This window comes from Perca flavescens, chromosome 1 (genome assembly GCF_004354835.1).
Source record: "Perca flavescens isolate YP-PL-M2 chromosome 1, PFLA_1.0, whole genome shotgun sequence".
NCBI lineage: Eukaryota > Metazoa > Chordata > Actinopteri > Perciformes > Percidae > Perca > Perca flavescens.
The window spans coordinates 29,077,292-29,093,044 of NC_041331.1; the positions used below are offsets into that span (position 1 = coordinate 29,077,292).

The 15,753-nt window shown below is 37.9% G+C and overlaps 1 protein-coding gene across 1 annotated transcript; it reads right to left on the reverse strand.

Annotated features, from left to right (window-relative positions):
- Positions 1-207: 207 nt before the first annotated feature.
- Positions 208-9,719, reverse strand: ctsba (cathepsin Ba). Its single transcript, XM_028595464.1, has 11 exons — positions 9,565-9,719; positions 5,343-5,470; positions 4,884-4,969; positions 4,508-4,622; positions 4,130-4,245; positions 3,473-3,558; positions 3,234-3,380; positions 2,465-2,581; positions 2,208-2,336; positions 1,485-1,566; positions 208-1,170 (listed from the first exon to the last, which is right to left on the reverse strand). Exons 2-10 carry the CDS (start codon positions 5,463-5,465, stop codon positions 1,493-1,495), a joined length of 993 nt encoding a protein of 330 aa, XP_028451265.1. The 5' UTR covers positions 5,466-5,470; positions 9,565-9,719; the 3' UTR covers positions 208-1,170; positions 1,485-1,492.
- Positions 9,720-15,753: the final 6,034 nt, after the last annotated feature.

The following is a 15,753-nucleotide window of genomic DNA, read 5'->3' on the forward strand; positions in this document are numbered from 1 at the left end:
AAGAGATCTTCTCAAAAAGTTTGCATCCGTTATATCTATTCGACTATAATGTGCAGCTTTGTTTCCCATTATCAGTGCAGTTGGCCCAGAAAGTAGATACTATGTTTTTAGTTGGTAATGCTCACATAAAAAAAAAAAAAAAATAATAATAATAATAATAATAATAATAGGTGCTTCAGAATGAATAGGTCACAAAACTACCACCCATTATTGTAAATCAGATTCTTTTTATTACACCTTTTTGGATTAAAAGCATATTAACAGTCTGTGATTAAATGTCAGAAACAGCAGACACCTACAACATTTATCAACTACCATCAGATTAGTTTTGGCTCACATCTACTTATCCATTCATCGATCGTATCTCGGCCCACATTTTCTTGGTCATTTAAATTTTTCTGCGAGTCAATTCCATCAGGCGTGCAAACCATCATAAAAAGATTTATTTCAAATGCCAGCATGATATTCAAGAGTAACAACACCATAATGGGAACCAAATATTGTTTTATTTAATTCAGAACATAACACTTTATGTGCCAATATTTTGTTCAACACAGGCAGACAATAAAAACATCCCAATATCCACCATCTAAAAATTTAAAAAAAAACGGTAACAGGCACCAATCACAATGAGTACCTAACATTATGGAGTGGCATTTGTGGCACAGAGAAGTAATGTTGAATAAAAATATCAAATATGAAAGCTGTGATCATTAAAAATTAAAAACATTCAAAACAAACTGACCTCCGCTGCATTGGGCAGAGTCTTGAGATGCTCCACACTTGTGCAGAATAGGGACAACAGGGGAGAGAAGAAAAAAAAAAAACTTCTACAACAGTGACAGTCTGCTTCGAATCACCTGAGATCAAATGAAATGCTCATATGAATCTTAAAAAACGATTTCCTCCCATGCACATTTTTGATTGACCTTGCCTTAAGGAGGTGAAGGAACAAGACCTTACAACAGCTCAGTCCCAAAAAACATTCAGTTAAAAAAACAGTGATACATCTGTCTGCTTTAAAAAAAACAGCCACATGCCATGTGTGCAAGGTGATCAGTGGGCCTCAACTAAAAAGGTCTAAAAGCTGTTAAATGAGTTCTTTCTAGAGCAGGCAAGTTGAGTGGGCAATCCTCTATTGAATATGTAATGGGCATCTTGGCTCAAAACCTGCAAGAGAAAAAACAAACAGAGTCAGTAATGCACATACTTCAAGTCATATCCATAACCTTTGTTGGAGGATTTCACAAAGACAATAGCCTCTCAGACTTGAAATGGGAGCTACTGGGTTGGTACAGGGTCAACAGTCAATTTAGAGCTATATGTACGTACAAATATAAATCCATGCACTCCAGTTTGGTTTATGACATTAAATTAGGGAGGTTGCAATAAAATGGCAGAGTTGTACTGTAAAGGTAAACAGTAAACGCAGGTTTGTTTGAGGCCAGTACAATATATTGCCATTACAGGTTTTGTTGGCTTACCATAGAATTTATTTGGGAATCCCCGCCACAATCTCAGACTCAATACCACAGTGATCCGATCCACGCAGGAACTTAAAGAATCCTGAAGACCAGAAACAGACCAGTTTACATAAATTGGAAAGAAAAAAAAAAAAAAGCTTTGACACAACACCATGAATTGCATGTTTGTAAGTATAAAATATCTCACCCATCTTAAGTGTGAGAACATATGGACATATGGTGTGTGCATTTGTGTCTCATATTTAGAAGGGCTGCCAGGTATATACACAGTACAAGGAGTTTTACATGGCAATGCATTATACAATTGTTGATTTACTGATATTTAACCTGTTGCAGACAAGTATTCATATCATGTTACTTAAAACGTAGCAATACTGTACCACTATGCAAAAATAGTATCCACTAAATGTACATGGGCATCTAAGTTTAGGATGGGAATGAAAAGTTGTGTGAAACTTTCAGGAGGTGGATTCAATAATGTGTTCAGTTGATGCTGCAGTTGGGGCATTAGACTGTATTATACTAAAAGGGTTTCTAAAATTACCTTCCCTTCATACATGTAAATAAGAGGGCTACAGTTTATAATTCAGAGTGACTATCACGTGAAGTGTCTGTGTGTGTGTGTCTGTGTGTGTGTGTGTGTGTGTGTGTGTGTGTGTGTGTGTGTGTGTGTGTGTGTGTGTGTGTGTGTGTGTGTGTGTGTGTGTGTGTGTGTGCGCTCACCGTTATCACCCCAGTCAGTGTTCCAGGAGTTGGCACAGAGCCAGTAGGGAACACCATTCTCCTCTCCCCAGCCCAGGATCTTGATGGCGTGGCCACCCACAGCAGACCCAGACACATGCTGATACACACCTGGACATATGGGCAAGGCAAATCTGCAATCAGCATTTACCCTGTGCTCAACAGGTTGTGAGTGTACAAGTACTTTGTGACAGTGAGTTTTTGGCACATTTGTCTGTTAATGGTGCTCATGTTCTTACCGGATTTGTACTGCACAAAGTCTTCATAGACGGTGAAGGCTCCCTCTACTGGGCCATTCTTGTATATCTCACTCTGAATCTGCTCCTCATCTGACAGCACGCTGTAAGAAGTTTTACCTGCAACAAACTTTGAGTTAAGATTCTGTGCTCTCCGTCTCTGTGTGTGCATGTGCATGTGCATGTGCGCGCGCGTGTGTGTGTGTGTGTAGCTTTGTTCATCAACATGAGGGTTAGGCCCATTTTAAAATCATAAACATACTGCTTGTGGCACATAAAGAGATTACAAGATATACAAGACTAATGGGGCATGACTGGATACATAGTTTAACTGGTTCGGTTGTCCTGATCAAAGATCTATTACCATTCATGTCAGTGTAAATGAATACCAGTTAGTGATGGATTAATAACAATATCATGTAAATTGATTCTATATTTAATGATACCCATTAAAAAATTTGTTGAGTAGAATTGCCAATGAAAATTAATTGATTAATTCAAAAACATTTATGTATGGGGTTACATATTTCAACATAATAAATCATGCTTCAATCGAGTCAGTTTACTATTCAAAAACTTTCCATTTTGTTTTTTATACTGCATTTATCAACAGAGCAACATCAAATCACTTCAAAAGTATTACAGTCAAATATAATATAACCAACTAAAGTGAGAAACATGTTTCCCAGAAAAAAATCACAGAACACAGAGCCAATGTTGGCATGATTAACTTGAATCCCTCCCTTATTTATGGAAGTATTTTCTTTCTTACCAAAGTGCTTGTCCGCTTTGTAGCCGGGTGTGTATCCAGCTTCACACTTCTGGACGCACTCGGGTGTGTCTCCACCCTCCCCAGAGCAGGCGGGTCTGCTGCCATTCACGTGGTGTTCACAGGGGGGGATGGTGTAGGGCCGACAACCTGTAGACACAAAAAGAGCAAGGACACAAATATCAGAATTGTAGACACCACAATCGTGTACCACTGTAGGGAGTCTCGCACACAAAACTCACCAATGTGGGAGTCATAGAGACCTCCAGAGACCAGCCCTGCATTGGTCCAGAAGTCCCAGGCAGCTGAAGGGTAGCCACCATTACATCTAAAGAGAGAAAAAAAATTAATCAAAACAATCCACTTTTACAGACAACCACTATGTACTCCCTGCCTCCAACTCCAAATGTACAATATCAGGGAAGCACCGACCCAACCTTTCCCCGAACCAAATAGAGATTAGGAATCCTACCTATTCCTACGGTATTTGCGGATACCAAGAACTGATTTATTAACGGTGCTCACTTTAAAATATGTATACATCATTGTGTGGATCTCAGTAGAGTCATCTTTATGTAAGGTTACATTGAGGCTAGTGGTTGCTGTGGCTCTAGAAACAGAATCAACAGCCTACCATGAATGAATGAATGAATCTGAAAGTAAATGCATTCCTATACAATTTTGGACTTCTATCTTCTTATCAGATCATTCACTGGAGAGCCTGTATTGAGTCAATTCATTCTCCCATTATAAATACCCAGTAATTCAAATTCCACACCATGTGGTTTGCTACTGAGCTCTGGATTAATGGTCAATATACTGTAGGTCACTGCAAGCATCTACTGGGGACATTTGAAGACAAATAGTAGTGAAACTTTTCACACATTACTGCCTCTCACCCCATGCCACAGCTGTCGCAGCAGGTCAGCAGATCCTCTGAGGAGATCTCCACGCTAACCTTGGCATTGCTGTGGATACACACACGGTCAGAGATGGCCTCTGCGGCGCCAAAAGCCTGTGGGCAGAACAACCAACATGTCACAGACATACAAATACTATTGGTGATTTGGGGCTGTATACAGTGTAAATAAAAAGTTGTAAAAGTGAATGTCAACAATTTAGCATAGGGGTTTGTGTGACTCAACACATTACTAACCACAAATCAAAGTCATACAATTCCCTGGATAGTAGGTTACTTAAATGAAAAAAAAGAAAATAAAAACCTCAACCCCAGTTAAACGTGGTCACATCTTTTGAGCAGTGAGATTGTATCTTACCCAGCAGGATCCACAGGAGCCCTGGTCTCGGATCTCCTTCAGAGTGGGACAGTTGGGCCACTGCTCTCTGGAGTCAAAGTTCTTAGGCAGCTTCAGGTCTCCAGCATACTGAACCCTGCAGAGGGAAACCGTGTTATAGAGTCAAGTATTACTGTGCGCTACCACAACTTATGACTACAGTGTAAGCAAACTTTATGTACTTTTCCTATTTTGTATTGGGCAGGAGAGGTACAGAGTTCTCGTCCATGACACTGCTTGTTTTTGTACAAATGTACATGTATGTATAATTAGTGTACAACACAGCAAATACTCCGTTATATGTAAGCATAATGGAATACTAATCTGTTCCTTTCCTGTGTTTCACAATGAGACTCACATGACTGGCAGTTTAGGCCCCTTCAGCATTGTACCACAGAGTCTCCTGACATAACTGTAGTCGACATTATGGAAGTTGTGACCAGCCTGCAGGAGTGGAAGGAGATTTAGTCAAATAGAACTGCTACCAAGGTAAGAAAATCAAGGTAAAGAAAAAGAAGAAAAAAACAAAAACAATATTTATGCTCGTTACAAATGCAATATCCCCCCATAGTTTTATCCTCCAGTTACAGTATTGCACTTTTTTGTAAAGTATCTAAGTTTTTTTGTCTTACTTTATTTTAATATATTTACCTTGTATACACTTTTTCTATTTTAGTCGGTGTGCTTTTCTTTGCCCTTTACTCTTTTTATTTGACTCAAAGAGCCTACCCAAGAATTCCAATATGCCTGGACTGTTTGGTGTATGCACAAATGGCAAATAAAAAAAAATCTTGAATCCTGAAAATAAAAAACACACCTTCCAGGTAGTGTTGATCTTATTGATGTAGTTGACCATCTCACTGGACAGTGGTTGGAGGTGGGGTCTGGCCAGGCTCACTGACAAGCTGGCAGCCAATAAGAGAAAGGCGGCACGCCACATTTTGCCTGAAAAATACAAAAATGAAGAGGACACGTTTATTCATTATTCACGTTACAAATTATACTTGGAGCCATGGTAATTTTATTGTATAAATTCTGATTCAATCATTAAACCTTACCAATACTGAATGAATAACAATTCTAGAAAAGAAAGCTAGAAGAAGAAGACTTTACATTTAACCTACAACCTACTGAAAACTGAAAAGAGTCTATATCAGTAGGATAATAGAGCAGTTTTGGGAAATTGTAGACACGGTTTTAATTATTAAATTTAGGGCTGCAACAACGAATCGATAAAATTCGATTACTAAAAAAAGTTGGCAATGAATTTCATTATCGATTCGTTGTGTCGCGCAACTATTACGCCACTCCGTAGCGGAGATTAAAAAAAAAAAAAATTGGAGTTGAGCGCAGAGAGGAACAGCGCGGAGCGGAGCGAAAGAAAAGAAAAAAAAGAGCAGAGCGGGGGTCGAGGAAATACGGAGAGACCGGAGAGACCCGTAACGTTGTTCTGAAACACTCGGCGGAGGCAGAGAAATCAGTACGACCCAAGTCATCCAAGGTGTGAGCATTTCACACTAAATAAATCAAAAACGTGTTAATTGCAAGATAAGCAAAAGCGACACGGCATGGCACGGGCGCACCACGGTGATGAGTCAGCACCTAAATCTTAAACCTGTTGGAGTCCTTGATGAGGAGGAAGGGAGTTCAACAGCAGGGTAAAGTCACTACACTATCCTACTTCTGTTCCGTTCTGAAGGGAGGAACGTACCGTCCCTCCTGTAGCTCTTCTGGTGCTGCCGTTTACTCGTTATCCAGCTGACTAGCTTGACAAGCTAGCGTTAGCTCGGTAATAACAGTAATAAGAGCAGGGGTGGTATATATTATATATTTATTCACTCGCCTTTTTTGGCCCATTAATTTTTCAATCTGTTGTCATGTATATATTATGTGCTTGTCCCATATCAGTTATTGTTGACAAATATATTAGTGTGTGGTGTATAAATGAACTTAACTTGCACTTACTACAATGATGGTAATAATTTAATGAATAAGTGTGTGTGTGTGTGTGTGTGTGTGTGTGTGTGTGTGTATCTGCTATTTGGGTTACTTACCTTTACACAACTATTAACTAAAACAAGTATGTATGTATTGAGTTGATGTAAATTAATGCTTTTTTTTTATCCGATTCATCGAAAAAATAATCGACAGATTAATCGATTATTAAAATAATCGTTAGTTGCAGCCCTAATTAAATTAAAATAAAAGCCTGAGACAACGCAATGATATGCTTTAACACACTTGCATACACTCCTGAAACTAGGCTGATAAAAACAAAATTCACAGCAGACTAGACTCCGTCACTCTGGTTGCGGCTACGAGTGGAACATGCAAACACAATGTACATAGTAGCACGGGGAAAACCTCTTCTCCTCAGTCATGCACATCAGAGATCTTTAAAGTGGTTAAACACGCTGCATCAGCAGGCACACATGTACAATAAACATTTCCAGGATTTACACTCAAGACTTTTGATACCAAGACAGACTGAGTTTCAGTTCCCACTTAAAAAGCAACGCCCGCACAAGCGAGAGCAAGCCCCAAATGGTCTGAGTTTGAAATCAAATTGTAGACATGGGACCACATTATTATTAGAAGGAAAATGCACGGGTAAGAGTTGATATCAGCTCCAGACAAAGACCCCTTAGTGATACTAATGTAGGCTATTAAATGGAGGCATGGAGTGTGCTCAGGACAGGATGCTCAAAGTCCAACAAAATCAATAGCAGTGCAGACACTGCTTCTGTATAAACATGATGAGATTAACTAACATGCAGCTTCAAACCCTTACAAAAAAACGACAACGGCTGACGTATTAAGACCCAAACAGCAGGAGTGGAGAACAAAAGCCTTTAGACAAACAAAACAAAAAAAAGACACAGAACATGTTGACTTTTTTTTTTTAGCATTCAGAGATTGTATTGTATTTTATCAACCTGAGTGTTCCAAGCAAGATTAGCAAACAACATTTGCAGTGTGTGTTGCCAAATACAATTTTAAATGCGCTTGTATGGGAGCTTAATTACTTATAGGACCCTCAGTGCTTTCATTGGCACACTGCCACATAGATTTTCTCTAGAGAACAAGAGCCTGGCTTGTTAGTGGTCTGTTATAATCAGCACACCTGTTTAGGCATGACCTGTTTCTTTTTACGGAGAAAGCAGAAGAGAATCTACTGAAAACGCCCCAGGTCTGTGACAGAGAAAATATGAATTCCAGTGAAACCGGTTGGATATCAGATGACTGGGCCACAAGAAAAATCCAAACAAGACAAGTTTAAGTTTTTAGACCATTGTTTAACCCCACACACACACACAGCCTTTTAGCTGAAACAATGATTTGGATCCAATTTGGGGAAGTGAACCTTCAGCCTGCTGACCTGCCTGAAACTAATCAGTTTCCCGTCAATAAGTTTTCAACACAGTTATCATAGCAAGGCTCACAAAGGTTACAATGACTGAGGCCTTCCTTTGGCAGTACTCTTGCATCTCCAAAATATCTATTGGAGATAAAAACAACTGCGCTTTTTAGCTTGATGACTAACCAACTGATTTTTTAAAGGCCAAGGGGTTGTGAAATAATTCCCCCTTGTGGGAGATTTTAAATCAAGACATGGATGAGTCAGCACCAAAGCCACAGAGACAACACAAGTTCCTCACCACCTCCTTTATAATGATCTTCATTTAAGTTTAAGATTAGAAGTCCTACAGCTTTAGGTTGAGTTCATCTGGAGGAGACCTTTAAACATTGTGTTCATCTACTCTCTCTTCCCGTTAGTGTACTTGTGTTAAACAATAAGAATATAAACAGGACAATGCTGATCAGTATTAGTATAGCTACCTCTGAAAAGAAAGACTTTGAACTCGTTTGGATGTCAAAACTACAGGAATCAGGGTTAAAAAAACAAAACCCAATGATCTGTAATGTTCCTTCTCATGCTATAAAATTCATCTTTAGGTCTCGAGCACAAGACCTGGAAGTACTGTAGCGTCAAGCTACTGTACAGCATTTCTTAAAACATGAGAAGTTACACACATATCTTTCAAATTACTTGCACATATAGATTAAAAAGGCAACACGGACTGTAAATCTGTAATACTTTACTATAATGGCAAATGGTGAGGTGTGTTCTCCGTTATTGTGTGGACTGATACAACTCATTTCCTTGTTCCCTGTCAAAAAGCTGATGGTCTACTGACAGGAAGGAAGTCCAATGCTGGATTTACTTAATATTTAAAAAAGGGATCATGTCAGTTGGCTTATGGTTCCAAATATGCAAACTTCACTTTTCATTCATTTCTCCTTTTAGGCTGGAAATTGTGTTGTAGTTGTCTATGGTCATTTTACACAAAGGTCAATCTATTCCAGTTTATTCAGCTTTACTTAGCCCCCCCTCGCTCTGATCCTCTGCTGTATCACAGACATGTTTATAACTGTGTAAAACAAGTCTCAGCCCCTCGCTTTTGTCTGGTTGAAGCCATTGACTGTAAATATGAACAGTCTACGGGTGAAGCAGACGGCAGTTTAGCTGCCTCCACCTCTCATAAAAACCTAGTTTCACTTTCCATTTCCCTGTTGCATCAATGTGCCTGACGGTTCAGTATTATGTATCATATTTATTTTAACTTCGGGCGTCAAGTTCTTTTCTTTCTTTATTTGGAGGTGCTGACAGATTTCACTAATCATTAATTCATGAGGTACACCGTGTGTTTGGACAACCCCATATCTTATCACGTCCTCTGGTCTGATCTGAGCATACGGCTAAATGGGCCAGGGAGTCAAAAACAACACCATTTAAAGCCATGAGAACAAACTGGAATTGAACTGGTTTTTGTATTAAATTAGTCAGTTCAAAAATATTAATTGAACATACCGTTTAATGTGTTCTCCACTAGTTTATGTAAAGTGTAACGGATTTAGCTAGGTTAGCGGTTAACTGCTAACTCACCGTGTGTAAACAATCTGTAACGTCTAATAACCGGAAACTAGCTAAGCTGAGGAGCAGAGGACAAAGCAACAACAACAAAAACACAATTTACCTGTAGCTCGTATGTCAGCTGTAGTGTGAACTTCAGATCTTCAGGTGCCCCTCTTTCATGTACTTGTCTATCACTATAAACAGAAACTCTGTGATTATTAAGTCTGTGAAATGAAATGGTCCTCCTCTTCTCTTTATATCGCTTAGAAACCACGTGAACCCGGCGGTCACATGAATGCAGCTCATGTGATCGGTAACGTAACACACACACACACACACACACACACTTTGCTTTTTGGTTCCGATCTGTGGGTGTCTTTGGTTTGTGGGATCAGTAATGTTTTCTTTACAGACACACATCTGATTCTGGATCCAACCGGTAACCCGTAAAAACACACTTTAACGACGAGAGAGTTTGGTGCAGTGGGACCATAGAGTGGGGCGCAGTAGATCTGCACTCCTTTAATCTGACCGCTAGGTGGTGCTCAAACTGACCTTCCCTGAAATTCACCACTTATTGAAAACAATCTTTAAATATTTATTTTGAATGACAATCCTGCAATTATCTGTATAAGTATCTGTTTTTATTGGTGTGAATGCTGGAGGCTTTCACATCTATATTCTACACCACTAAAATGTTTTTCTTTATTTATTTATTCCGCCAGATTTTTGCTCATTAACTCCTTCCACATTTTTCAACATAGAAACTTCATTCATACATCAAAACGTTCGGCTTGATTCAGAATGGTGTGCTACTATTTTTATTATTCATAACATTTATAATTTCCGAGATTTTCAACGTTTAGCGGACATTTTTTCCCCATTAAAGCGGATGGACAAAATGTTCAAAGTTGACACATTTTCATATATTTTCAACTGCTAGCTACTCATTCATACATTCACCGAGAAACTCCATTCAAACTTTAAACCGTTCCCCATCTTTCATACATTCAGCGTTGGTATTCAACTTTCAAATCCCATTAGTACTTTTTAAAATAATCTGTCTTCATTGAGGCTTAGAAAAAATACCTTTCTGCCATTTTTACATTGGTGTGTATGGGATGGAATGTTCGGACTCAGAGGGCAGGGCCCAACTGACAGAGTGGAAAGAGGCAGAAGCTAGATTTTCTTTACCTCGCGATACCATACACAGTTTTAACTCTTCATACATAACTTTTACATCAAAATGTAGGAAATCTTGTGCCCTTTCTAACGATGTGCTTAGGGAGGCAATCTGACTTTCACACGAGGCACCGTCAGCTTCCAAGTGAAGCCATCTCCACCAACTGCCGCACTGCCTCCTGTACTAAATCCTACCAGAGATGCCAGGAGGAGAAGAGAAACAGACCATTTTCAGACAGCTGCTGTCCTCACATTTCTTACACCACACACACCATTATTGGACAGGATGATCAGCAGGGTGTTATGTCTCTCACAGTATTAAACATTTAGAGATAGGAGTTACGGTTTTTGAGCTAGGAGCAGGACTTTCAAAGGTGCATCAGAGCTTTGTTTCTGTGAGAAGGCCTCTCTGAGACAAGAGTCGTCATAGCAACTTTTAACTGCAGTTGGTCATGTGATCTGATCCCTGAAATGTTAACCTGTTGCTGTGAAATGACTATGTGTGACTGTTTGTGTGGTTGTGTGTGTGTGGTTGTGTTTGTGTTTATATCTCTGTCTGTGTGGTTGTTTGGTTGTGTGTATGTGTGTGTCTCTCTGTCTGTGTGTGTGTATGTGTGTCTCTCTGTCTGTGTGTGTGTGTGTCTCTCTGTCTGTGTGTGTGCGTATGTGTGTCTCTTTGTCTGTGTGTTTGTGTGTATTAAAGCGATAGGAGTAAGGGTTTCTGAGCTCAAAGCAGGACTATCAACGGTGTGCCACTACTCCTCTCCTTTCTTCCTCTCCTCCTTTACTCTTCTCCTCCTCTTCTTTTCTTCTCCTCTTCCTATCTTACCATCCTCCTGTGTGTGTTTTTGTAAGTGCCTGTGAGTGTTACATTACATTACATGTACAGTATATATATATATATATATATATCTGATCAGGAGCCAAATAGCGTGATCAGAAAATGGTAACGGTCACTCCAAACAGAGCCATTGACTTCAGTGACCCCTTGGGCCCCTGGTTCTGAGACAAGTAGGCCTGTTTAGTAATGACAATGACAATGAAAATTTAAATGGAATTTAAGAAATCTGCACATCACCGTTCTACTAAAGATTACTGATACCTTTATATTAGCGAGAACCGGTCATCATTCCATCTTAGTTATGGATAATATTCTATTGTAGGTAAAAAAAAGTGCTTCAAATTTATTTATGGACTATAATGTCTCTCCAATTCTTCGACACAACTCAAGCCCAACGTGTGTTCCAATGATATCTCTGACATAAAGTTGAACATGTTTGAAGAGATTATTCAGTGACATGATGCCATAATGCTGAGGACTTGTTGATACTGCATGGACAGCAATGTACGTGTATGGTGGTATTTGACCCTTTTTTGTTTATCCGTGACCTTAATTTCTAATTTCAATATTTTTAGAAGTAACTTGTGATTTCTAAGTGCTGGTGACAAGGATTTTTTCGCCGTTTAAGCCCCTATTGTGCTGTGGATCACTGACCACAGAAAACCTGCTGATTGACTAGCTGTTTTCTCTTCCTTTTATGAGTCTGTCATCTGACTTTCTAAATGATGAGATGGGGAAAACACTGTCAGCACAGCACACCAACATTAATCATTGTTTTACAAAGCAAGTTTCATATGAGCAGATCCTTCTTTTAAAGTAAAGCATGAGTGACCAACAACACTTTCTTATTTAACCAGGCAAACTAACAAAAATCAGTTTCTTCTTTCAATTCAATGAAACTATTATTTCACTGTTGGTTCACTGCAGTAATTGGTTTGTATGAATGTGCCTGGGGAATGTACTTTGCTTGTAATAGTGAAATATACAGTACATCACATAGTTATAAAGCAACCTTTTAATATGTTTAGCTTTGTGATTAACAATGTTTCTTATTATTTATTGTTGGTTTACAATTTACCTAGGGCTAGCTAATGTCAACGTTAGATAGCCGCTAGCTAACCCTAGCTATTAGTTTAATCCAATCAAGTATTATCAATACAATCAATACAACACAGCCCTCTGAGCTTTGATCATGACTAATGACTTTATTTTGTCACATCAATATAGCACAGTTAATGACTCACTACCAATGACCACAGCTGCTCTGTGGAAATCCTTGACGAGATGAGGTGATGCATGTTGGTAAATGGAGGCTGTCTAGTGACTAAGTGACGTTACACTCAATCAGTAAACTAATTTCAGTCTGTCAATGGAAACAATACTGTCTCTAAACAATTTCACATGTGAAACTTCAGCACAAAACCTTGAGATACTGCACCGTGGCTGTAAAACATTTCCTAAAAGTAAATGTGACGGAATATAAAAGAAGGAAATAAAAAAAGAAAATACAAAATGAGACAAATTAGAAACACAAGCAAAGATTATCATACACATCAGGCACACGAAGCAAAGCATATTGTTGTAGTATAAAGCAATACAAAACATTAAGACAAGCATGGCAGCGGAAGCTGCCTCTCTACAAGGCAAAGCGCTGATTCATGATGATCAAGCCAAGGCATTGTTGCAGTCTAAAGCGTGTGCGTAGATATTTTTTAATTAGTGCACTAAGATACATTTCATTAGCTGGATTATTGCTCTTGCGTACACATACATTCTAGCATGTGTGTTAACTACTGTAATGTGTGTGTGTGTGTGTGTGTGTGTGTGTGTGTGTGCGTGTAGTTACAGTGAGTGCTTTATTTCTCTAAAGGAATAGATACAATTCCCTGAATGAACAAGTAACATGCAGTGACTCCTTTATCTATCAGCAGGTATATGGATAATAGTTGATAAAGCATGTTTTTCTCTGTACTTTGTTCCATAAACCCCAAATTATATTCTCAAAGTGCTGAAATGTTTCATCACCAAACATGTAACTGCTCAGTACATATATAGAGCTTACTTTATAGTTATTATATGTTTAAAATGAAGAAAGTAAAATACAGTAATATAGCATAGTAAAAGAAAAACTGAAAAATAGAAGGCAAATATATATGGAAGACTGATCACATTTCACAAATTGAAATAAATAATATTCATAACATTGTATAATACTAGCATTGAACAAACTTGAATCTCATAGCAGCACCTATATGCAACATTTCTATGCCTTGTTTCCCTCCTGGTAGCTACATTATCAAAAATTATTTATACAGTTAAACAAAGGTATGTTCAGTCATACAGTGAGCAATACATGTTGTCATTGCAACAAAAAAAAGATAATAAAAACCAGTTTGTCACTTGGAAATTCAGTTTTACTGAGGTAGGAGGTTCAACTGAAGGATAGGCGGAAGGACAATGCATATTTGTGAGTATAGTGGGCTTCAAAAGAGAATACATTATAGCTGAGATGGATCGTCTGCATCTGAGGAAGTTGTTTCTTTGTTTAATACAAAACTGATTTTTTCAAACAACATTTTGCTCTTCAGGAAGTAAAAGTACAGTTTCTACATGTGCCGACAACAGCTTACTTTCTGTGTGCTCTTCAATAAAACCATCGTGAGTAAATGGATTCCAACAATCCAAAATAATGCTCATAATTAGAGTAGCAAAAATGCAGTAAAACCAATCAATATGTAGGCGGTGAAGAAGAATAAATCACTCAGGAAATTAAAAAAGATTTTTTGGGGCACAAGCTTATAAATGTAATGCTAGTCAAAAAAAAAAGTAGAGTAGAGACAAGTAGTGAACTTCCATCCCAGCACATACAGGTATGTTGCCAAAGCAACAGTACACAGAACTGCTGCTACCGCAGTTCATTATCGTTTATCATACATTGTATCTTATCATCATTCGTACCCTTCTTTCATTCAATTCAAAATCAAAACAATGTGATTGTCAGGGGTGTTCGTAAGAGTTACTTCCTCTGTTAGAACACACACTTATTAATTTTGTCCTGCAGAAATTGTGTGTGTGTTGTACTTTATTTTCTTTGTCACTAAAATGACCGTTTTAATTTCTTTGAAATGGCCAATTGGGGAAATTGTCTAAATTATGTAAACATTGTTTGTTTACTTGTGTATTTATTTAGATATTTAAAGCATTTCTGCATAAACAAAGCCATAACAAACACATAAAAGATTTGTTTTGATATCAAATATATGATCATTACAATAGACAAAAACAAGACATAAACACATTTAAAAAGGATAATTAGACAAAAATGAAATGCATGTAACAATAGAAACATCATCTAATAGTCCTTTAATATTCTATACTGCTTAATTTCCCTTTGATGTATTTTCTTAGTGTAGTCTAGAATATCATGCTACTTTAGCTGTACCTTTTCTGCTGTCAAGTGCAGACTGAAATTATTGCAGTTACAATTAGCAAAGGAAAAAGATCATATAATTTATAAAATGATTTTCCCTCAAACCTTTGCCTTTTATCAATTTTTGTTATCAGATAGTTTCAAGAACATAAAGACATCAATGAACAGATTTGACTATTTTACTGATTGTAAAAGGAGTTCTGTTTCTTTGTGTGTAATTTAATGTACTGTACACACACAGTGAGTAACTGACTGGATGAATGAGTGGCTTTCTGAAAACTGGATGGGTTGTTCAACATCATCTATAGGTTTAGTAAAAGAGAATAAGAAGCATTTGCAAGCATAATAACACCTTTGAAAGTTTGCTTGGATTTGCATAAAGTCTGCATTATTGATATATTTCTTAACGCATCATTGGTTTCATTGTATCAGACTCACCAATGTAAAAAAAAAAACTGACTAGTATTGGCGAGTACAAGAGATTCAGCATGATTGGTGTTTGTAAACTAGTTTAATTTATTTTTACATTAAGAACCAACTTTCATTTAAGTAGGTTTGCCTTGATTCACATGATTGCTTTATGATTTCATCACAGCTCATAATTCCAATAACATCATAATTTTGATAATTTTAACAATTAGTTTGCTCCTAAATTACACCGGTGGTAATCTCAGCTGACTCCACTGCCTGAATAGGCCTTAACTGCATTTGGTTTTCTGTGGTTAGTTTCCAATGATAAAAAAAATGACCATCTAAATAAATGAAAGTGATGCCTCACATTCATTAGCACCTGTGAATTTGTATCTGTGTTTTCTTTTGATGAGTAACACAGATGCAATGTTCTGTAAATAGTGAAT